The sequence below is a fragment of the Dromaius novaehollandiae genome, chromosome 8 (genome assembly GCF_036370855.1).
Source record: "Dromaius novaehollandiae isolate bDroNov1 chromosome 8, bDroNov1.hap1, whole genome shotgun sequence".
In the NCBI taxonomy this organism is placed as follows: domain Eukaryota; kingdom Metazoa; phylum Chordata; class Aves; order Casuariiformes; family Dromaiidae; genus Dromaius; species Dromaius novaehollandiae.
Window position 1 is genome coordinate 22932618 of NC_088105.1, and position 25228 is coordinate 22957845.

At 39.3% G+C, this 25228-nt stretch overlaps 1 protein-coding gene across 10 annotated transcripts in view; it reads left to right on the top strand.

Annotated features, from left to right (window-relative positions):
• The window catches only part of EVI5 (ecotropic viral integration site 5), an 88397-nt gene that overhangs the window by 3526 nt on the left and 59643 nt on the right, over positions 1-25228 (top strand). For 8 of the 10 annotated variants that reach the window (XR_010390198.1, XR_010390199.1, XM_026116441.2 and 5 more), the window contains exons 2-9: positions 11962-12191; positions 16289-16478; positions 19610-19834; positions 20921-20995; positions 21629-21754; positions 22571-22714; positions 23756-23845; positions 23965-24062. Coding sequence is in view for 8 of the 10 variants with exons in the window: in XM_026116441.2 (XP_025972226.1) it covers positions 11962-12191; positions 16289-16478; positions 19610-19834; positions 20921-20995; positions 21629-21754; positions 22571-22714; positions 23756-23845; positions 23965-24062 (1178 nt within the window). In the remaining 2 variants the exon portion in view is untranslated. Of the gene's footprint in view, positions 1-3777; positions 3796-11961; positions 12192-14533; positions 14620-16288; positions 16479-19609; positions 19835-20920; positions 20996-21628; positions 21755-22570; positions 22715-23755; positions 23846-23964; positions 24063-25228 lie in introns of those variants that run through there. The other 2 variants (XM_064515912.1, XM_026116445.2) reach the window with 2 other exon arrangements.

The following is a 25228-nucleotide window of genomic DNA, read 5'->3' on the forward strand; positions in this document are numbered from 1 at the left end:
GGTTTACCTGAAGCTTTATTAAATATGTCATCCTTCAGAAAAAACTAATCACTCTTTCTAAAAACAAGTAGCCAAATGCAAGTTAAAATTCTGTAATGATATAGTTGTAGGCCCTGGTAAAGATTTGAGAATTTTTACCTAATCTTTTTGGTGTGAAACTGACACTAAAAATCATCTTTATTGTTTCATTGAGAGATTTCTTGAATTTTTCTACCAATATCTCTCTGTGTAGATGTAGGGGGGCGAGGGGTTGTCCTTATTTCCAAACGAAAGCATAAGACTTGGTGGTCAAAAGAATCAAAACAATTGATTTCATTTGTTGATACGTAAACATGTCATTTCTCTAAAGAGACGTCTCCCTTTTGTTTCACCAATAATTGAGAAAATGAGTTTGCTTTAAGTGCTGTGCTTAAAAAAGCCCGCAGGAAGGCGGTCACAGGCTTCAGTAGTGTAGAGACCTTCCTACTGCAACAAAAGGATGTTTGCTTCAAATTATACTGTAAATGTTTGTGAAGATGATGTTTCCATGATCTAAGTGAATGAGTGGGCAAACTTTAGTATTACAGAAAGACCATAGATCCTGGCATGCATTTCCTTAGATGAACAAGCTATCAGTGTATGCACCTGTGTTTAAATCTGCTACTCTTGCTGAATAGCTTAGTCCAAGACTTGCTTGCTTTGGAAGCCACTAAATTGGTTACATTTCTCACTTTTATAAACCTTTACCTTCTATTTCTCGTATCCTATCTGCAGCTGTAGGTGGTAATGAATTTATAACTTGCAAGTAAACTAATTACTAGCCAGTCATTTAGAAACTAATCTGACTTTTGAGTATAATTGATAGAACGTTGACCTTTTTGCTGATTACTTAAGGGAAAAGCAGTAATGTCCTGAAGGTGTGGTCTTGCCAACCTTTCACCCGTCTGATTTGTTTTAAATTTCAGGATGTAATTAATAGGTGTGTTACCATCTTCTACAAGACTATGCCTCTGTTCTCCAGTTTCTCCATCAAGTTTCATTTCAGAAGTCTCTCCTGAGAGGACCATACACAACTCGGTAAAAAGGAGATGGGCATTGTGATTCCAGCTTGTAGATTGTGACATAAATTTATGTAGTCTCTTTAAACACAGAGAAGAATTGCACTTAGAAAACGTTTGGTTTGCCAGTATATAAAACCAAGCGTTGCATGGAATGGTACGTTTTCATGTTATCAGAGATTTGAGCCTTTTAACCTTACCACTTTAACTCCCTATATAGTATTTTTTTCTCTACTTTCCCCCACAGTCAGTTACATCCAAAAATTCATCTTAATCATGGAACACTAAGTATTTGAAAATATGCAACTAAGTTGTTTTTCACTTTTGTGATATGGATCTAAGGCTTCCAGTAGACTGTATTTATATACTTTGGCTTGTTTGTTTATTTTTACCCTAATGTATTTTAGTTGCTAGTCCTGGCTGCTCTCTGGGAGGAAATTGGCTAGAGGCAATGTTAAGGAACTTAGAGCTTGAGGGACAGGTAGAAATGTAAAATCTGTAGAAAGGAGTAAAATATTTGGTAGATATTGGTAAATGTGTCCTTCAGTATGTGTAGTTCTTTAGAAACTGATGACAATACTTATTCTGGTCAAATGACTGAATTGTATTTTATTCAGTAACATTTCTAAATCTGCCAATCTGATGCATAAGCAAACTAACTTTGTAGGAGCTTTTTTTTTTTTTTAAACTGATTAATCAGAGATTCTTCACACTTTTTCTATTAGCCAGGGTGACAATCTTCCAAGCATATATACACATACCTTGACACTCTGAACTCCAAATAGAGAGATGCTCTCAAAACTGAGGTCTAAGAGAACAAAGAATCAAATAAAATACTTAAAAGTTCCACTTTGAAGCATTTACTGTAGTCCTTCAACGTTCTTCCTCTGCAGCACCAGAATACCTCTGTTGCAGCTTTGAGGAGCTCTCAGTCATCCTGTACAAAAGCACCATTTCTGGGTTCTCTTCGCATTCAAAGGGGGCTTCTCTCTCCTGAAGGCTGCTGTGCTTGGTATGTCAGACGAAGGGGAATTTGTTTGGTGAGGGACCATCTTTATATGGACAGCAAACTGTCTGCAAAAGTATCTTGGTTTGTCTTGTCTGTTGGCATAGTGGGAACATGCATATGGCAGACTACAAACCACGCTAGGCTTCGAGGCAGTTAAAGAGGTGGAATTGTTCTTGAAAGTCAGTGGAACTTGGTACCATTTGGTGAATGATTGGTGTATCCTTCGTGTGACTTCCTAAGGCTGAAACCTTTGCTCCAAGTCATAAGCGGATCAGTACAGTGTTTTTAATGAAGCAGTCACCTCCTTAAATCGTACGTTATTGTTATGTTATATACGTGAATTTGCTGTTTTAAACTTCTCTTTGTAGGCACGTTAGGACCATCAAAATCTCAGCAGGCTAGAGCCTGACGACCACTGTTTTAAAGAACACATTTACTAAGTGATACTACAGAAAGCTTTCTGATTGTTGAGGAGTTGCACAATGTAATTATAATCTTGATACCATAAAGGCTTGGAGAACTAGTGAATATCCAATGAAATGGAAGCTAGGGAATGCTAGCCGTGGTATTCCTGGCTACTGTTAGTTGATGTTGCAGGAAAAACGGGGACTGTGAGAGTAAATCAGTACTTCTTGTTAAAGACTTCAGCAGAAATCAGTTAGGTGAATTTGTCTAATAGAACATATACATAGTGAAACCATGTTTGAGGCCTGAATTAGGATTTTAGATTGTCAGGAAACATGGTAACAGGCTGATTCATCAGCCACCTCTCCCACATGTCATTGACTGACTCATGTTAATTTGTTCTTTGGATATTACAATGCTATTAACTTTTTGAAGCAAGCAGTAAACTGGGTCCATGGAATGCTATGTAATCGGCTTGAAAACCGCATCTATAATTTCGGTCCCAAGTATGTGAGATGTTTTTTATATAAAAGTGTTACGAGAATGTGACTGTTTCCTGTATCACTGACAATTCTTTTGCATGTGCTTTTTCTTTTCCTTTTTTTTGAAGAGAAGAAAGGCTAGAGAGCATGTAATATGTACACAGCAGTATTTGTGTAAGGCTTGCAGTGTTTTACCTTGTCTTGTGGTATGGATATTTGAGACAGTATTTCAGGCAATCAAGATGCTGACCATTTTAATGCACACTTCCTAATTCAGGGAAGTGCAGAATACGGATATTAACCCAACCCAATGTGTACAGTGACATACTTTTTTCAAAGGAATCTGATAGATATTAAAAAGAAAATTGTCTAGCAAATGCAAAAATATGCAGAGGTAACATTTCTGGGCTTATTGTAAAGTGCTGCACAATACCAAAGGACCTACAGGGAAAAGGATTTATATAATCCTATGTAATGTGGGATGCTGTGGTCTCTTCAACTATCCTGACTTAAATATTTAATATGCTACTCCACTACAGTATTCCTTTGAGTAACTCAATATAAAGTCAATATTGCACTTTGTTAGTAATAATATGCTGTTATCAGCAGCTAATTAAAGACACTAAACATAAAGCTGACATGCTGAGTTTTATGTATTTTAACTGGTATATGTAATCTGCACATCATATGTATTGGTATATAAACTCAATATAAACATTATCTTTGCAGTGGCTTCAGGTAAGCAGCAGCCACGCATCTGTGCCTTGCCTGGTGACCGACCAGGTGGGTGCGAATTCCTGGTCCTTTCTGTTGCACCATTTACTCTGGAAGATTTGAAGTGCAGCAGAGGAGCAAGTCTATGGTAATTTCTTGTCTCTTGGCATTTCCCGTCTCAAAATTCATGCATTTATTTAGGAGGTCTCTGCATAGCCTTTGGCAGGCACAGGTGAATGAACTCTTCCCATGCTCATGGTCAGCTGGATATAAGACTTGTGGCCAACAGGGAACAAACAAACAGCATGGCTGCTGTAACGTGGCGCATGGAGCCTAAACGAATACACCCAGTTTGGAGCATGCTTCTGCCTACTTGACTTGGAGTGCTGGCAGAGCTTCCTGATGCCGTCCTACAAAGGACCAAGTAGGCCTAATCCTGCCTGCGTGACTCCCAGTCTGGCTTTCCTCTGTGGAAGGTGTTGGTGTCCCTCGGAGAAGGCTGGGAGCTGGGTTTGTGTTCTCCGTCTGCATTAACTGACGGGTTCTTGAGTGAGACTCCTCTAGGGGGAAAAAAACTGTTCTTAAAGTGCATTGACTTAATGTGTTTTTGCTTGCACACTCATACCCATTAATAATGGTTTGATGGTGCTGCTGGTGTTCTTGACGATTTGGCATGTATCCCAGATCGCATAGGTTACCCCTTATACTTTTGAAATGTAGCTTGAATTTCTCTGGAAAATGCGGGCAATGGGGAGGAGGCGATTCTGTGTGCAGCGGGGCCGCTGGCGGAGGTGTGCAGAGCGAGGAGCCCTGCTGCCTGGGGGCTGCCAGCCGCGGTCGGTTAGCTAAAGGGCAGAGCCTGCCTGGGCTGAGCACAGCAGGACGGCGGAGCAGGGTCTGGGCTTCTGGTGGGACCCCTGTGGCCTCTGGGTAGCCCTGGCTGCGGCGGGTTACGGAGCAGAAGAGGGTGCCAGGTAGAGCGACTTTGTAACGTTAGTGGTTCAGGGGCAAGATGGTGCAGAAAGGAGTGGAGGTAGCGTTGGTGTGTACGCGTAGTGAGAGGGCGATGGCAAGTCTTCTTGCGTGTAGCTAGTTACCACTGTGTCCTCAAGATTTTTGCCTGTGATGTCCCTGGCCGTCTTTGTCTCCCCCCCCCCCCCCCCCAAAACAGTCGAGCAGGTGACTGTGATCCCTTTCCCACAGCAGTAAGGGGTAGCAAAGGAAAAGACACTCGATGATTGCAGAGCATCATCCATCCAGCCGAAGGGGAGGCTGCTGCAGGCCTGCAGAGCTATCCCTAGTTAGACAATAACCCGTTCTTAAAAGAAACATTTGTTCAGGAGAGCCTTGAGGAGACTCTGTCCCAGTAGCCAAAGGAAAAGAAAGCAGTTAAAGCTTAAGGGTTCTGTTTTTCCTGGGTCTTCCCAGAATGCCGAGTTAAGGAAAATCATGTACCTAAAAAGCAGGCAGGTGTTAAACCACATGCTCGTATGGACTTATCGGTGTTTCCGGGAGCTGGTAACACTCAGTAAAAGTATCCACCATCATTCTTGCTGAATTTATTTGGTGTAATTAAAGGCAGAAGGAGTAATTTCAACAACTCGATAGCTCTGGTTCTGATTTGGGGAGCCCGAGTTTCCCTGGAGGAGGCAGAAGGTGAAACCTTGAGTCTTCCCTTTGTGCCCTCAGGGGACAGAGGTACATGTCTCCTTGGAGAGCCAGAGTGATTCATTTCTGTGCTGCCTTGGCAGGGGACACGGATTTCTCCTTGCAGGGATTGTCAGCAGGAAGGCTGGAAACAGCTGTGGTCTGTGGTTTAGCGGTGCCGTGCTGTTAGATGGAATGGTGTACATAGCGTTGAAAAAGTATTACGTGTAGCGGGGAGTTTTATTCTTCGTTACAAGAAGGGTAAAGACTTTGGGCAAGTGCAAGAGCAGTGTGCTTATTTATGGGAATACTGGGATGTTGTCCCTAGAAAGGGGTTTTCAGTTTCAAATTCCAGTGAATGACTCGATGCAATTTTCTGTCATTGAGTATGAATTTAGAAACTAGCATAGGTGAAGTGATGAAATAGAAAAAATCTTGTTGCTTGACCTTATTTGGGGAAATGGATAGAAAACTGATACCTAAATACATTTATGTAATCTGGGTCTGAGAGCCTTCACTGATGCTGACAATCTGAGATAAGAGCTGGTGTTAGAGTTGTAGGAAACTGTGGAAGGGCCTGGCAAAAGGGATGTAGGTTTGAGCAGTTATCTGTCAGAATACTTTTTCTTAATTTGGCCTTGGATGACAGCTGTAGCTGTTTCTCCAAACAAATTCTTCATGCATTTTTAATGCAAACTTCATTGTGAGACTTCTGACTTTTAAACATTTGCTCTTTTTGGAAGAGTGTGCATTTTGCTTACTGTAAGTGTTAATGTTTTCAAATAGTTGGTTAGGAAATTCTTTTTTCTTTTTATTCCTGGTACTACTTATTCTCCGAGTTTTTCCTAATAACTCTGAACTGCTGTGTAGAAAGGCTAACTTGTTAGATCATCGTTGCGATCTAACTGCAGTCCTGCAAGGTTTTCTTGGTATTCTTGGCATACATAATTTGTTTCTACGAACTTTTGTATAAAATGCTTAGTGCCTAGTGAGCTGTTGCTGAATGACTGCTTGATGTTGGTAAGGTTCTTGATTTTCTTCCCCCCCCCCCCCCCCCCCGCCCTGCCCCCCTTCAGATCTCCCCCTTTGGAGCGTGAGTCTTGTACAGAGTACGACCCAGACTGCTATTTTGGATTTACTTGTTCACCATAGCTCTTCCTGGTTACTTTAAAGAGATAAAAGTTGGCTGTGTGCTTACTCTTTCTCTGTCACACACTGTGTTATTCTAAATTACTGTGTTTCTAATATTTATATGCAAGATTGCTTAAAACACAATGGGTGACTTTTATAAACTACAGTGTATGGCAGTCATGTTTGTGTTTTCAAGATCAGCCCTGGTTCTGTCAGCATCTATTTTTGGAATAATTACATTACTTGTCATATTTTAAGCAGTTTAAAGCCTTCGAGAAAATAATCAGTCCTCTCATCAAGTCAGATGTGTGGGTTGCCTTTATCATAATGCTATTTTAGTCAGAGTGAAGCAACAATAATCTATCCCTTCATGGCAACAGAGAATAAAAGATGTTGACTGAGTGAAATATTAATACATATTAAATTTAAGATTTTGAAACTTCTAATAATTTTCTGTCTCTTTTGTGCAAAAGGTGGTGTCCAAATGCTAGTGTTGAAAGTGTTTCTCAAAGTTATCGTTGAAAGATCATGTGTTTTTTAACATGTTGAAATAATGTTGGGCAGAAAACTTGGGTGACATAAGCATCAGAAAAAGGTTCCAACTGGTTCTCAAGTTAGGACCTTACTGTTCCCACCTGTGTCTTGTGTTCCTGCGTCTGAGGATTCCAGGCAACGTCTGTTACCTGTTAACATCTGTCCAGAATGAATGTCAAGCTTATGGATCTTGCACTTTGTAGTTCTTTGGGGGAGGTTTTTAAATGTCTTCTTGCTGAGGAAGAGTAAGTGGAGAGGTTGGGTCCCACCATTTTGCATTTGGCCTGTGGTGGTATTCTTGCTTCCTGAAGGTACTCAGCATATCTTTCTTTCACTATGATGTGAAAATAAAATCATGGGAATCAAATCTAGCAAGAAGTGTTCATCATTGCACAGTATTTAAGTGTTTCTGCTTTAGAAGCTAGTGAAAAATTTGCATTTATAGGAAGCACAGTATATAGACTTTTAAAATAAATTTTTATCTGAGACTTACCAACAGTATTCCTTTGGGACAGATGATACTGAGTGGTCCTCTTCTACTAAAAATGGAAATAGAAAATGGAACCTTAAGATAGCCTGTGCTGGTTTTGGTTTTGAGCCTCAAATTACAGTTGTAAGCTCTTATGCTTTTGGATTAGGGCAAGTTCCTTTGTTCATGTTTGGTTTCAATTCAAATAAGTGTTAATAGCATGCAATTTAACTTGGCTTCCATAGACAGAGCCTCCAGGTTTTCTTATCTAAATCGGTGTTCTTCATGCATGCAAATAAGTACAGTAATATCCTTGTGATAGTAAATCTAGAAATAAAATTCTAATTGTGCATTATTGTAAACTAGTTGCAGCTCAAATGTTTTTAGGCTTGTATATTATACTTGGCCCTAACAAATTTTGCTTAAACACATAAAATAACACTGCTGGAATTGTAGCCTTTGCATGCATTTTGAATGTTAGCATTACAACACTGAATAAAAGGCATACAAAAATTAGCAAAAGAAGAAATTTTCAGGAATTATGGAATCCTTTATTTTGTTAAAGTAGACTTGCTTAGCTTCATGTGCTCCACTGGAGAATTGTACTGTTTGTTCTTCATGTCGCAACCTCTCAGTATGGAGGGGTGAGAATCCCATTTATTACATGCAGGGAAGATGAGGGATGTTGAAAGTATTTTGTCCAATAACGACCTGCTCCTTAACTGTAGGTCAAGTCTACAGAACAAGTACAATTCAGATATTAAAGGTGGCATCTCTAACTGATAAATAGTGTTGCCCCTCAGACTTTCTACCCTGTCAGTTTTTAATCTTTCTTAAAATGACATGCTAGAATGCATCGTGGAATCACACAATACTTTAGGCTCAAAGGGACCTTTGAGGGTTATCTAGCCAACACCATGCTCAAAACAGAGCTAGTTTCAGAATTGGATTAGGTTGTAGAGGTCTCGTCCAGTCTAGTTTTGAACATCTTCAGCGATGGAGATTCCGTAACTTCTCTGGACAACCTGTTCTTGTGCTTAAACACTCACTGTGACCCCCACCCACCCCCCAATGCCTAGTGGGGGAATTCCACACATCTATCAGGATTTCCCTTGCTGCAGCTTGCAGCCGTTGCCTCTGGTCCTTCCACTGTCCACCTCTGAGAAGTCAGTCTCTGTTTTCTCCTAACACTCCCCCAGAGGTGTAGACAGTGAGTGAGATTCTGGTCCTGTGCAGAATCGCTGCTCAGAGCTCTCCGAGCACATGACTGGCTCTAGGGGGGCTCTGTGAGCAATTGGCCCTCTAGAACCAAGGAGCTGCTGGATTGCCAGAATTACAGCGGACTTGTGTGTTTTGTTTTAATGATTTTGTTAATTGTTTAAATTAGGCGGATAGGAGTCTTTCTGGTGTTCTTCCACACAGTTTAGTTTCTCTTTTGAACCAGAATGGACCCTGCACTTGCACTGAAATACTCTCTTAGCATAGTTATCTGTATTGAATAAGGAAGAAGCATGTGATAATACAGTGTAGTATGAAGTCTGGTTGCCAGTAGCATGAAGTCTATTTGCCAGTAGCTATAACAGTACAGCTAAAAAAAATATAAGTTGCCTTAAATTGATGCTATTAATCCTTGAATCCATATTACTAATGAATTTTAAGTACTTTGAGATATTTAGAAAACTAGCATTAAATACAACATTTGGGCATCAGAATATACTAACTTAGAATAATTGGCATCTTTATAATCCTTGCTTGCCAATTGAGATCCATTTTAGCAAAATGCACCATTGATCAATATAGCCTAAATGGAAGCTAATAAGCCAAATCAGACTCTGACTGGTTGTTCCTGAGTCTCAGAAGACAGGATAAAAGGGTGCTGCTTGCCTTGCTGTGGGAAGAAGGATATGCTGCAGTGGGGACAGCCCCTTGCGGCTTTTATGCCTTTTGGCCTCATGGTGGCTGCCCTTGCTCTTCCTGCCCTGTGTTTTGGACAGCCCCTTCGAGCTCTCTGCCCTGGGGACTGGTGGAATTGCCCTGTCCCCCTCTTCAGGGGGAGGTCTTGCAGGTGCAGCAAGAGATGGTTGGAGCTTTGTGCGCCTTGTGTATGCCCCCACACATGCCACTTGTCAGCTTCAAGGGAAAGGGGCTTCAGGATTTTACTACCCTTGACCCAAAGAGAGACTCTGAAATGTCTCATCTACAGCACCTGGAAAGCTGACTCATCCCCAAGTGTGTCTGCACTGCACAGTAAGCTTAGATTTTATACTGAATCACTAGCTAAGCACACATTTCCATTTTATTTGGATTTGGAGGTGTCTTATTCCTGACTGGTTGATCTCTCTAGGGGTGGAGATCGGCTGGGTGGAGATTCGTTGCTCCTTGGGCTAACAACATGCCTAGTTACTGAAGGGCTTCATTCTTTCTTTACATTCTTTGAGTAGACTTTGGATTCCTAGTACAGTTTCAGTAGTATGTCTTTGGTCCATGGTGAGGAAGAAAGTTCGGGGAAAAATTAGGAAAGAGAAAAGTGGTGTTTAATTAAATTTATTGTGAGGAGGAGGTGAGGGAGCACACTGTAAATGGGAAGGGCAAAGGAGAATAAGAAGAAACAGAATATTGAAAGCGAAGACACAATGTAGTATTATAGAGGATATGAAAAAGTGGATGAAGTAATGTGTTTTTGTTTTGGGGTTTTTATTTTATTAAATGTATCCTGCTCAAGAGAAAACATCTCACTGCTTTAAACTGCAAATGCCACAACTTGGGAGTACGTGATGTAATGAGTAAAAGCATGGCTGTCTGTCTTCTGATTCAGAGATCTATGCCTTCTGAAGGCATAAATTTCCTCTCCTCTCCCCCCAAACCCTCACAGATATTTTGTATCACAAGCAGGTGGGTTTTTGAGCATTTTTCTCTTCCTTTTTGATTTGAGCTTGTGGGAATTGGTGTTGTGTTGTTTGTTTGTTTGTTTGTTTTTTACTATTGAGCTCTTTCAGATAGCCTAATCTAATAGAGTTTCCCTATCCCAAAGTTCCATTTAATACTTAAGACTGTGTGTGAGGGAGGTGTTGCGGTTTGCTAGTGTTTCCATTTCCTTAAAGAAAAAAAAAAAAAGAGGCTGTCCATCAGCTGCCCCAACTGTGAAAGTCAGTGTGCTGAGATGGAGTTTATTTTTGCGGTTGAAATTCTGCTTTAATTAGATTCCATCAGAGGATCATGAAGGCATTTTTTTCCTGAGGTTCAAGGTCTTTAGTATCTTCACAATTATTGCTATATTGTAGGTTTTTTTTGTTTGTTTGTTTTAAGACTTCCAACATTTTGCTAGTCAGCTAGCCGCTCTTTTAAAGTGCGTCCAGATTTTCTTTAACTTGGGCCAGGGCAAGAACTGAACTCTGTATGCTGAGCTCGAGGTCAAAGCCTCTTGTATTTTCAGTGGCTGAAGGAAGGCCTAATGAGGGGTTCATTAGAAATGCCTCCAGGAGCTGCTGTTCCTTCTTCTCTAGTGATCAGTGAGGAAAGGGAAGCCAAAAAAAGCAGAATTGGCTGGGCAGTGTTACCCCATAACCTGCCACCTCTGTGTGACCAGGCGCCAACCCTACGCGGCGTTATGGGGGTACACCTGCCGCTGGCATCAGCCCCATTGGCCGCCTCAGTCCTGGACCTCTTGTCCCCCAGTGGCTTCCTCTGCTTTCAGCTCAGAGCGCTCTCCCACTCCAGTAACCCCTTGCCTCTGTTCTTCCAAGTCCCCTCAAACCCCCAAATTGTCCAAAAGCTGCAGTCAGGTTATGGGTTGGGTGTACCTGGCTGCATAGGTGTAACCTGAAGAGTGTCAGGAGGGAGAAGAGCTGGCAACATGATGCCTAATGAAGGACATTTAGGAGCTTCTGTTGTAGATCGTTGGGTTTAGTTTCCATGTGAGACTTGTCTCCATGCTGTCAGATGTCAGAGAATCCCTTACCCTGGTGCAGATCAGAAATGTGCCTCCCCCCCCCCGCCCCAGTCCTGTCCCATCCTGCCACTGTAAGTGTTAATGAAAGTTATGGGAAACCTGGATGGTCTGGGGTGTTTATATTGATACACTTCCAGTGCCTCAGTGTCCGTCAATAAAGTAGCTGAATGTTTCTCTACCTACTTTTCTGCTGTTTGTGCCATTATTAGTTTATCAAGAGATTTTAAAACACACTTTAATTTCTATTTGTTTTTGTAATGGGAAGTTTGAACTGATCCCAGATCCTGTGCTATTTCTGCACTGTAGAAACTCATTCTGGGAGTATACTTCAGGATTCTCTCCTGTGTGCGTGCCATAGTTGCATGCTATGTCTCCTATAATATTGTTGCTTGTGTTGCTTCGGACAACTTTGGGTGTTCTGAAGAAATAAATAATCACAGTGTCCTATTCCTTATAAGGCATGAATTGTAAACAAGGTTAGCTTATACACATTGTACCTCTTGTGTCTGTTCAGTGAGAGCAGGTCACTGAAAGAAGATTAAAAATGAGAACTACTGCAACCTCTTTTCTTTTCGTCATTGCAGGTGGCGACAGACAAGGTTGCAGGAAAGCTGAGCTCTACACTCTCATGGGTGAAGAACACTGTATCGCACAGAGTCAGTCAAATGGCCAGTCAGGTGGCAAGTCCATCTGCCTCATTACACACTACATCCTCCTCTACCACTCTATCCACACCAGCATTATCGCCATCCTCACCAGCACAGCTGAGTCCAGATGACTTGGAATTACTGGCTAAACTTGAAGAACAGAACAGGTAAATGGAAAACTTGCTGGTCCTGAAACCGTAGAAATGAGACTAAAATTGTGGTGGTGTTGTTTCAGCATAGAGACTTTATGGCACAGCATCTTAGTATTTTCAAGGCCCCTGGGTATAAGAACTTGTGTGTTCCTGAGCTGTGTTTTTAAAAGTTCTGTTTTTGTTGGACTCTAAAAAGTGTTTTTCTTTTCTGGCTGTACAGGAGTGTTTATAGCTGCCTTTTATCCTAAGAGTTTACACTGCAGCCACATGAACTTCAGTATCCAATTTGAAATGAAATATCTCAGGAATGAGACTTTCATATAACTTCGTCACCTTTTCAGGTCATAATGATAACTTTTTTTATCAGCTCTCTGAAAAGCTGAGGATTTCTGAATTCCAGTTTCTCTGTACCACTTTTTCACTGTTCTTTTCACTGCATGTCCTAGTCACCTCATAAGCCTTTTGGCACATCAACTGTTTCCTAATGGCAACATAGATTGGGCAAATTCTCTAGCTGGAGGTGTTAGAAAGGTAAAAGCTGCTATTTTTCAGTACTTGTACAATTTAAGGGCTCAAGCAAAGTCCTTCAGTTTGTATTCTATAATTTAGTATGTGAATAAGGCTGTTTAGCAAAGATACAGCTAAGGAAGCTTCTCTGATGTCCCATGCCTGGAGGCAGTCTTATGCTTAGGGAGGGGCCAGTGTTCAGCCCTCTACATCTGCAAGGATTAGGTGCTTCCCACCATTACACTAGTGGTGACAGGTGGCAGAATGTCTTCATTTCATGTTAGGGAAATCCCATATCAATCTTTTAACCCTGACTACTTCTTTAATGTTTTGGTGTAGTAGGCAACAATTATTCTGACAGCCATTCCATGCTTGCTTATTTATCTGCACCGTCTACAGATAGTAAGACTTAACTTTCCATGGATCACTTGTTCTTGACTTGCACAGTGACTTCAAATTGGCCTCAGCCTTTGACTTCTTGTAGTATTTGGTTATATTTGACCATATGTTTTAGTAGCTCATCAGAGATCAACTTTAAAGGAGAATCTGAGCTCCAAATAGCCTTTAGACTTAATAGCTGCAGAGCTTCGATACCTTCTGTTGAAGATTGCTATCCATCCTGCTGCAGTGAGGTGCAGAGTTTGACAGGTTAGCTTCTGCTCTAGCTTATGGACCAGCTTGCTGGACTTTGCACTGAGGCAGCTGAGGAGTACTCATGTTTTGTTTTGTTGATTCAGCTGTGAGGGTGGTAACTTCTAGTAGAGGAAAAGACTAAGTGGGAGGAGGGGCTGAAGCCACTGCCTGGCTTGTCTTCTCATGTTCATACCTGCTGCCCAGTAGCAGTGCAACTTGCTGGGCGTGTTACATCTCTCTAGTCCTTGACTGAGAATGGAAGGCAGCTGCTAGAACCACGTCATCCTCTTTCCTTACGGTTTATGTGATTATATCTTTGAAGATGTACTATCTGTAACTTCCCTTTGAGAGAAAATTTATCAAAAGAAGGAAAAAAAATGTGTTAAATGAAGCTCTAAAAGCTAGATTTTCAATTAATCAGAGACTTTCCATTCTGTTAAAGGTCAGTGACTAACTTGCAGTATCTGTTCTTTGGACTGTTTATCTCTTTTAGGCCATAATTTCTTTACATCTAGAGTTGTCATCTTAAATCCTGGAGTTAGACCAGTTCGCTTGCTGAAAAAAGCATATGAGCTTGGACTTGCTAGCCTTTTTTTTCCAAGCTGGCTTTCTTCATTTAGTAGATGAGTTTGTTAGGAAATCTGTCTGATTTCTATGCCTCTCCCTCTCCCTCCCTCCCTATCCCCAAACCTGATTTTGGCCAGACCTTTCATTTAACCCCACTTTATTTAGTCTTTTTTGTTGTGTGTGAATTCTACTCAAAAGCTTTTCTGTCAGATAGTTCACACCAAATGTACCTGTTCTCACGAGATACTATACTTCCAGATAGAAATTTGATGCTGTTATCGTGCAGGGTGCAGTGTAGTCTGAGAACAGTTTGAATCTGCATTTTACCACAGTGACTCTGTTGATGAGGAATTGTACTCTGAACACAGGGAACTATTATTTTTTTCTGCTTGCCAGAAGAAGTTTACCAGTGATGGGTATTTTTAAAGGTTTCCTTTTCATTGTTGGCTTTGATACGAATAAGGAGAATATGAAATAGTTGAGCAGACTAGAAACTGGAGTAACTCAAATTTTATCAAACTGTCCTGAGGTATTCTGTAATCTGATTATACTGGGAGTCCTCTAAGTACACTGAAGTATTTCAGTCCAGAGTCCTGATAGAGCTGTTTGGCATTAGTAAATCATTTATAAGGTTTTAGGTGAGAGAAAGCAGTCACTAAACACCACGGAACTTGCTTACTACTCTCTGTATTGAGAACTTCTCATTAACAAATCTAAGGACAATGAGTTTATCCAGGTAAGGTCAAATTACAGAAACTTAGCATAACTTTTATAGAAACCTGTGAAACTAAAAGTGACTAGCAATTAGTGACTATTTTTATAATCTTGAAATGTTTTTTCTGTGCTTGTTTTTCTCTGACTGCTTTGAATTTGATCTTCTGACACAGGCACAGATTGAGGAGAAGGAATTCTAACCTGCAGATTCTTATTATGGATTAGCATAGGCCAGGTTTCTGAACATAGAAAAGTTGTTTTGAGGTTTTTTTGCTCAAACTTACCTTTTCTATGTTCCCTCAATAGGAACTAAATTAAAGTTACTACTTTTTAAGTCTGATTTCAAAAAGCTACTACTGCTTAACCATTTTTTGGCAAAACATAACAATAATATTGCAGAAATTGTAATTGTTTTCATGGATGTAATTACTTTGTTTTACTTCCTAACTTCCTAAATACTAATAGGTGAAAGCTGGGAACATGAAAGATAATGTAAACTATCAGCTAAGACAGATTTAAAAAAAAATTTTTTTAAGCACCCAGTTTATGGGGCTCTCTCAGTTGAGGATTACTAGGCCTTTGTGCCCAGAATCCCCATGTCTCTCCAGCTCCTCGCAGAGCTGATGGCCCTGGCAGGCAGCTGGCAGGGAAATCTGCGTACTGCGCCTCGCTTCCAGAGTGGGAGCAGCACTGAGGCCGCGTCTCCCCTGTAGAGGCAGCACAGGTCGGTGCCCAGAGGTCATGGCTGCAGCTTGTCCAGGACTTGGTACCTCTTTATATACCCTGCGCTCTGATATCCCAGAAATTCTCATGTATCAACTCTAGGCTTTAATTAGCTGTTCATTGACTACAGTAATAGCTCTTGCTTGATTCCCCGTTCTTTAGGTCAGATGCTTTTCATGTGCTTATAAAACATTGTGTTGGTTCATGAGTAATTATTATCAAGTGTCAGCAAACTTCAGGTGTTTGAAAATTGCTTTAGGTTTTAATTATTCTGTCCATGTTTACATTATCCTTAGTGTTATGAATTGTATAATCAAGTGGGTGACTAACAGACTATTTTTCTTTCTTTTCTTTAAAATTAGTCTGCTTTCTAGTACTCTGAGGATATTTATCTTCCTTGTGTTCTTCTCTTGTCAGAGAGCCTGGCACACAAAAGCTAGTTTTTTTTTTTTTTATTGTTGTTGCAAGAAAAATTGAAGCCTGCTTGCTGGCGCTTTATGCCTCAAAAAAAACCAATCAAATAGAAAAATCACTTACCTTTCTTCCCAGTGGGGCTATTAAGCTCTAATTGACAAGCGTGTGGGAAAGGAGTTGAACTGACGGCGTTTCTGTACGTTCTGTAATGTCGTCTTTTTACTTACTAAAACCCAGTTCATGAGATCACAAAATACTTATTAAAATAGCACTTCTCTTGGTGTTGTTGATGCAAGTGTGACTTTTTTCCAGTTGTTAAAAGGCTACAGTGTGAACTGTTCTTCTGTCTGCAGAATGTTTTGAGCTCAAGAAGAAATAAAAATACTGAGCAATTCATCTTTTCAACTTCAGTATAAATGAATGTTGGAAAAACTGTTCCACTGCACCTTTGGGTGCATTCTTTGTAAAGAGGTTGGAAGAACTGACTTCTAAACAAATACTAATGTGGTCCTGTGATGAGGAAAAACTTGTAATTGTTTTTCTGTGCTTTGCAGACTTTTGGAGACTGATAGCAAATCCTTGCGATCGGTAAATGGATCAAGAAGAAATAGTGGATCTTCTCTTGTATCTAGTTCATCAGCTTCTAGCAATCTCAGCCATCTTGAAGAAGACTCATGGATCCTGTGGGGGAGAATTGTAAATGAATGGGAAGATGTACGGAAAAAGAAAGAGAAGCAAGTTAAGGTAGAAGTCACTAAGGGACACTATCTGTAGGATATACTTGTAATGTGATATAAGTGATACTGTTTTATCTTCTAGAAGACTTTTTTGTTACAAATATGTATAGAAGCTTGATTGAATCTGCTTCTATCCCTAAGCCTTAGTGCTGCCTATGTAAGTGTTATCAGACTTCTCAGTTTTGTCCACCGAATGTGTCGTCTTACGGAAAACGAGATGCATTTATTATATTTTGAATACCTAAGCTTTCAGTCTACTTCTAATGAAAGATTTCCTTCAATACAGGAAAGACTTGTTTTATATTTCCAAAATGGGATTGTATTTTATATTCTGTATTGAAAATGCATTTAAGGGCGTATGACTGCTTGATCTTTGTGTATAAGGATGCTATGACTGTTTTCCCACTGTCTTTTTAAAGTATTCTTATTAGAAGAGCTAATAATTCTATTGTATGAGACTCTGATATGAACTTAGTTTCTTTGTGCATGTCCAGTATGTTGACCTCAGGGATGATCCTAAGCAGAAGAATATGTAGCCTCTGAATTCTGATATGGATTAGACAAACTTGGACTAGTTTGTCCAGTCTGGGTCAGTTGTGCGCATGTACAGAAGTAGATTTCAACTATATTTTAAATTGAAACCAAAAAGCATCTAGGTCATTTGAACATATCCATCTTTCAGAGGCTGCTAACTGCAGCAGTGTGGGTTTTTGTTCATAGGCAGGCTTGTTCTACGCTGGTTCTTTATTGGCACTAGTCTGTAGTTATTTTATGTGCAGAATACAAATTTCAAGGTCTTTTGAGCAGTTCAAAGAGTGTGTGAATAGGTTGTGGGAAGGCAGAGCAGTAGGATAAAGTAGTGTCTTTTATGTGAAGCAGTTGTGGAGAGAGAACATGACTTGGGAGAAGAAAGAAGGAAAGAAAATGAATTCAAGACTTTCCTCTTGTACAGTGAAAGCAGTTTATGGAAAGGTGTTCCCAAAAGGCCATGTAAAGAAAGCCACATGAACCTGGCAAGAGAAAGCAAAAGTGAGGGTAATAAGCAGAGCTGGTTGAATAGAATTCAGTATTTGAACTGCCTGCATTTGGATTTTTCAGTGTTTGAACTCATTTTTATAGTTGGGCAAGTATGATTTGAGTATCTGACTAACATTCAGTAAATATTTAAATAAATTGCTAGTGAGCTTTCCTTTGACTTCTGACAAAACAATGATGATTATTTAAACTTTGTCATTCTGTATTTACAGTAGAATACCAGAGCATCCGTATGTATTTCCCAGTTGTGCCGGTAGATAAGACTTTAGCTGCAGAAATATCTTTTTGACTTGACTGCAAGGGCTGGTGTTAAGCTATTAGATACCTGGTAGAAGTTCTAGATGTAGGTGTATATAAACTTGTGGTACATCATATATGCAGAAAGATGAACTAATGTATGTTACATTCTTGTCTGTTTGATCTACTTCAAAACTCTGTTCATGTTTATGGAGAGATTCTGAAAGATGACCTCAGAAGTCCTGCTTTTCAGTGCCCATAATACTGTGTAGAATAACATCACTTTAGTGCTGCTTAGTAGTACATTTTCCTGGGATACTCCTACTGTTCCTCTAGGAATGTTGGAGGGGTTAACCCTGTTACTTGATGAAACAAGTGCATGGTAACTTAAGGTAAGAAGCCACTTGCTAATACTTCATTATCAGTAGCCCTTGGGGTTTAGTTGACTGATCTGATCTGTAATATGATAGCACATTTTTGACAAATGATACTTAGAGACAGATGTAGAAAGATGATGTGTAACAGATGCTATCTTGGAGTTACAAATATTTCAGGAAATAATGCAGGGTGTTATAGTTAAGTAGTAGACTGGGTGAATATCTGGAGTGCTGTCAGGTTACTAAGATGATCCTGAAGAAGGCTGGAGGTCTTAGGGCTGTTAGAGTTGAGCTCAGTGCTGCAGAAATGCAGAACTGCAGCAGTAGAGTTCAGACTTAGTTTTAGAGAGGCTCCTGCTTTCGTGTTTGTTTTTTGTTGTTATCATAGTTGGATTGAACTCATCATCCTGACTCAGTATCTTCTAATATTTGGAAAAGTAGGCAAAATATTTGGAGAAACAGAAAAAAGAAAGGAACTTTTTCTTAAGAGAAGACTGCTCTGGTTTCAGAATAAATACTAGCAAAATAAAACAAAACCAACAAAAAACCAGCAGAGATAATACTTGATAACAATTCCTATTAAGATACGTAAACATTATTCAAGTATTCTCTTCAAGTTCCTCTTGTCTTGAAGAGAAAATCTGCTAGGTTAGACTGATTCTAGTTGCAGAAAGCAACTAAGGCAGTCTGAAAATGTCTGCCCCCCAATTTCTAGATCAAGCAGCTAGACTCCTTTCTACTTATGCTTTCTGAAAAGACAAGAGACAAACTGGTACATACCTGGTTATCAGGGCCTCTGGAATCCGATGCCCAGATCTATCTGGGAAGGTTTAAATTGTATAATATCAATTTGACTCTTTCCCCCCCTTCCAGGGAATTTAATGTAAATAAAGTTAATTCAGGAGGTGTGAATTTGATGTTTTCTTGGTAGTGTCTGAAAGAACTTAAATACACTCCAGGAAAAAATTAGACAAAATTTGTCATGTTTGTCAAATGACTTTTGATAATAGTATTGTGCAATTGTTTTGCTGCCTGTCTTGAATTATTTTCAACGAGTTATTTTTTACATCTTAATCACAGACTACAAATACAGTTAAGGATGTTGTCTTTAATATTTGATGAAATATAAAAACTGTATTAGATTCTGCCCCATGGGAGTTGAGTGTTTTTTTGTTTTTTTAAAAAAAACTACTTGAATATTCAGTTTAAGTAGGTTACCATGAATAAGAAACTGCTTTCACTCATGATTTTCTCCACCAGAAATGACTTTGGTTTCTTACTTTTGTTAGCTGCCAATAATCTATCAGGCTAAGTTGGAGTTAATACATTATGAGCTACGTAATTGGTTTTACGTGAGGTAAACTCTTTCCTAAGTCATGAGGAACTTTATTTGTTGAAGTGTTTTGTTTGAAAGCTGTTCTGTAGGCTTGTGTGTTTATACTTCTAGGAAACGCTAATTTTTTTTGCCCTTTTTTTCCTTGTGCTTTAGGAGCTTGTTCGAAAAGGGATACCTCATCATTTCAGAGCAATCGTTTGGCAACTCTTATGCAGTGCTCAAAGCATGCCAATTAAGGATCAGTATTCAGAGCTGTTGAAAATGACTTCTCCTTGTGAGAAACTAATAAGAAGGGACATTGCTAGAACATACCCCGAACATGATTTTTTTAAAGAAAAAGACAGCCTTGGACAGGAGGTTTTATTTAATGTAATGAAGGTAAGTCAGTGTCTCATAATCCTTGAAAATATATTAGCAAGAATGCTAGCAGTAGAGATTTGGAGAATAATTTGCCTTTGTGTATCTTGAACTTACATCAGTTTCAAGTGTTCAAGTTTTTTTGAACTCATTCCACTTGACACTAAAATAGTCTACCAAATCATATTCCAGTTTCAAAGATGGCTTTCAAATATTGTATTCATATAGCTAATAGTAATTAAATGTTTTAAGCTTCTTATAAAATGGAATCATTAGCAAGTTTGTATTAAAACAGAATCACATGCTAACTGCTGACAGTATAATGGAATACAGTGTGCTATAAAATGAAGTAAATAATGTTATTAGAGTTGACTAAGACAAGAATGTTGTAAATCAGAACTGGCATTGAGTTTTTAAGCATTTCTGAACCTGTGTGTAGTAGCATAAAATAGCATGTACAAACTAATGTGCAGTTGTTACAAAGCCCAAGTGCAAAATGAGAATACCACTGTGACATTGATTTTTTTTTTTCCTTATATTGCCTCCATTGTACCGAAGTTTAAATTTAGAAAGACAGACTTTCTCCATATCACATAGTTGCAGCAGAAAAGCTGGCAGGATTCCGAATCGCAATAACTTGCACAGCTCTAAGAACGAAGCAGCAGCCCGCCTGGGGACAGCAGTCCCTTCAGCGGCGAGTACAACCTGGGGCTGCTCCGAGAGGGGCTGTTCCATTGCTGGGGCTCTGTCTCCTGCTGTTAGAGCTGAGGCTGGATGGAGAAGTAGGTAACCTTGTTGCGCAGTTTATACGCGGCTGTGTTGTCTTTTTAGAGTTGGCAAATTCCTCTAGCGTACATGTTTTTCAGGTGTGCTGTAGTTCTTTGCAGGCTGTCAGAGGAAGGCTTATATCCCTTTGTAGCAGCAGGTAGCAATTAAGATACTTTACTAAACAGATTTCTGAATAGGACTTCTCTTGATTTGGGAGGAAAGAGCAAGCTATTAGTAATGAAAACTGAGCTGTTAATAAAATCTGAGCAGGAGCTATGATTTTGTTCTGCTACTCATGATGTTTTAATTGTTCAAAGTCTTTAAAACTTTATTTCCTAGGCTTACTCTTTAGTAGATCGTGAGGTTGGATACTGTCAAGGAAGTGCTTTTATAGTGGGATTACTGCTTATGCAGGTAAACATGATATAAAAAATGCAAACTTTTTTAAATCACTGGTAGAATGCATAAGTTTTTTGTGATGGGATTTTTCATAGAGGCTTTTTAATCACTTGTTACAATGGAGTTGTCAAGGACAGTCAGCTACTCTGTGAATCAAAGTAGTTTTATTCTCTGTGGTTGTCTTTGCCAAGAAGATACAACTTTTCTGAGTGGGAGAATGTATTTATTTCTCAGAGCTAACATAGGACTGGAGACTTGAAAGTTATTTTGTGGAGGGAGGGTGGGGAACGGGGCTTTTTAGCTCTTAATGAACTTCTCATTTCAGATTTGACATTTAACTTCCTCATAGTTCAAATGAAACTTCACAATTAACTTGATAATCTTAAGGCTGCCTTTATTTTATGCCAAAGTAGGTTATATTGTAAGAAGTTTGCAGAGCCCCATTTTGGTTTAGAAATCACTTTGCAGGATTTGGTTTATACAAAAGTTTATTATAGTAAATAGTTATAAATCCCTTAAATTTTTTAATTTAGGGGATTTATAACTTTTTAAAAAAAAGAAACCTCACAACCTCTCACTCTGATACAGCTTTACATTTGTCCACCATTTTCACTGTGCTTTTTTAAAAATTTTTTATTTTTAATATAGATGCCAGAAGAAGAGGCATTTTGTGTATTTGTGAAATTAATGCAAGATTACAGACTACGAGAACTGTTTAAACCAAGCATGGCTGAGCTGGGCCTTTGTATGTACCAGTTTGAATGCATGATACAGGTACATACAAAATCTATTAAATTTTCTCTTTATTAACAAGGAACAGTGGGAATTACTACTGGAGAGCAGGTGTCTGTTGGCCGATAGGCTGTTCTCTGACAGTAGCTAGTTTCAGGACTTGAAGTGAACGCATGGGGCTGTATGATCTACTTTAACCTTTGTCAGACAGTGACTGGCTTTAAACACTGAAACGTGAGGATTTGTATTGTCCCCCTTTAAGCATATGAATGTCTAATCCTTTTTGGGTCCAAGACTCTAAGAGTACTCAATTTATAGCATCCCCCCCCCCCCCTTTTTTTTTAACGTAATTGAGAAGGTGCCCTCATGCACAGAAATGAGCTGCTCCCAGACTCGGGGCATGGAAGACTCGCTGCCAGGTCAGAAGGTGTTTGGGTTTTGTGGTCTCCCTCTTTCCTTCCCCTAGGAAGTGATCCGGTTCACTGGGGGTTTGCATAACGCACGCTCTGCTGAGACGTAGGACTCTGGCAATACCCTAAACCTCTCCAGCTGTCTCTCTGTAGCCTTTCTAGATGTGACTTAGGGAACTGCAAGTCCCTGATTTACTAGTAAGATCAGGAAGTGTTTTTAGCAACTTGTGCTGTGTAGGGTAGAAATGCTGTGTTCTCTACTGAACTTTTGTTGCATAGTTGTTTGTAATGATCAAAATGGCTCTTCTAATGCTGTGTTATGGAACTGTTGACTGACTCATCTCTACCAAATATTGATATTTTCTTTTTTTTCCCAACTTTGTCAAAACCACACACAATAAAACTACCAGTAGAAGCTTAACATGTTTTTTCCCAATCTTCTTTCCAGGAGCATCTTCCAGAGCTTTATGTGCACTTTCAGTCTCAGAGTTTCCACACTTCTATGTATGCATCATCATGGTTTTTAACTATATTTCTTACAACTTTTCCACTACCAATTGCAACAAGAATATTTGATATCTTTATGTCTGAGGTAACTATTCAATACTCATATGTTCCATTTCAAGAGCAACTTTTAAAAAGCAGTTGTTTAGGTAGTGGTATAAATTCTATTCAGATGGGCAAATCTCACAAATATTCTTGTTTTTTAGTCCTTGTGCTTATTGGAATATTTTGATTGGTAGACTATTACAGATATCTTCCCCTAAGAAGAGCAAATACATCTGTGAATGTGTATCTTGTGTATGTAACTCTGCACTGTAAGTGCATTGAAGAGTTATCAAATCTACTGCATGTTCTGGATGCAACACCAATAGCATTTCATACAACTGGAACATCAGTTTCTCAATAATGTAGTGAGTGGGTGGAAAGCAATGCTGCTCTCAAGCCAGAGTTAAAGCTCTGTGAGGATATACAGCACAGGGAGAAGCAGTGGTGGAAATTCTGCAGAACTGTTGTCCAGAAGACAAACAGCCAAACAAATACGTGTATTTATTCAGTGACATTATCAAAATGACACCTAAGGCATGTTCAGAATTAAAGCTTCAAATGGCTGTAGTTGGTAACAAACCAAAGCCTGTTCTTCCACTACAATCATCTTTTAGAAGACATTAAGTTAAAGGTGCATCCTTTCAGCTTACACTCAAATGTTCAAGGAGTATACATGAGTCAAGGACTTCCTTGTATTGATTTAAGTAGTTTAACTGTGGTGCACCATGTCTAAAATTAAAATCCTTTTTTTGAGAAGTACCTTTTGTTTAAGTATCTGGTACAAAGAAAAAACTCTTTGGATAAAAGCTGATGTAGAGAACACCTGTAGCTCAAGAGGCTTTTTACCTCAGCATCCTTCTCTGAGAAGGGTCTGGCATCTGCTTAGTAGCTCAATCTGACTACCACTTAGGGCAAAATAAGGAACCCAAGACCAATTTGTTTGCAGATTTTCCAGTAGGGTTTTTTGCTTGTTTGGGAAACTGGGTGAGCTCTCCAACAGTAGTAAATATTAGATTTATTATTGTTCTGTACTGTTGACAATGCCATTAATAATTGTTGGGTATTTTTTTTAAACTTTTTTCAGGGTTTAGAGATAGTATTTCGAGTAGGTTTAGCAGTTCTTCAGATGAATCAAGCAGAGTTACTGCAACTTGACATGGAAGGAATGTTACAGGTAAATTAAGGTTGCAATAATCATAATAGATGTCTGAAATATATGTGAAGCACATAAGTGTATGTATGTTTCTTTGCAACTATTAATTATATGTAATCTTGTGCTCTGATTGCTTTTAGCACTTTCAAAAGGTCATTCCACATCAGTTTGACAGTGGTCCAGACAAATTAATCCAAGCATCTTACCAAGTCAAATACAATGCAAAAAAGATGAAAAAGTAGGTATAACATTTTGAGAAAATAGATTATACTGTTGCCAAGAGTTGCTCTTTGTTTGTGTATCTTAAACTAGTTATTTAGTATTTTAGTTTGTTTTCCTTGTTTAATTTTTCTGAGGTTTTTATACTGTGAACAGTTAAAACTGAAGTTTTATCAGCCAGAGAATTCTTCTAAATCGGTATTTGCTTTTTCCAAAATATAAAACTATGTCTTGGTTATTTAAATAACCCTAAAAGTGCTTTTGAAGAAAGCTGCAACTTCTTTAAACAGGAGTTGAATAGAGCCAGCAGGCTTTTGTGAGGGCAGATTAGACAAGGGAGATTAAATTTCACTGTGATCTGGCTTTAAGACTTACCTCTTCAGGAACCGCAAAACTGTTCACGCGATGCGAGAGACTGTATGTTATCTAGATGAGATCTGGTTAAAATCTAAATTGATGCAGTTTTGTAATGCCATTGAGAATCTGAAGAAGAATTTACATTACCTGTACTTCTGCTTTTTTTTTTTTTTCTGCTTTTTGTGAATATATACTTTGCTAAGCCAAGCTGCATACCTTGCCTTTTTCCAGGGTTAAGTTTGGTGTTTCCTCCATTCTTAAGCTGGCCCCCTGGCTGTAGTACACAGTGTTCCTGTGCTGCAGGTTGCACTTGTCCCTTGCAAGTTGAATTTACCCATCCTTCTGTCGGCAACCTGTGACTAGTGCTGTACAGTGAGCAGTCAGTCTTCTCTAAAACAGTAGTAACAAAGTTTTCAGGGAAAACGTTTTCCCTGAGAGCCAATATAAATGTATGTAGTTCAAAATCCTACCATTTTCTGAATCTGAACACATCTACTTGGTCACCCTCTGTAGAGGCATTGTACACCTCAGCTTACACTTCTTGTGTGGTTGCCACCCTTTCCATTAGAGATGATTTTGTTTGCTGGAGAGGGGCAAAAATTGTGTGGGTGGGTTTAAGTTTTTTGTCTCGAGTCTTTGCCTTCTCCTCTTGTCCAAGCTCTGTTTTCCTTTGGCTTAATGTAGTGGGTTGGTTATTGTATAATTACATTGAGTTGTTATTGCGAAGTAGCTCCGAACCATCTGACCTGCGAAGGTATATGTTATCAAGACTACACAAGCAGGCACCTGCACTTCAGAGTGCTGGTTCAGAGTCTGTTCATATCTACA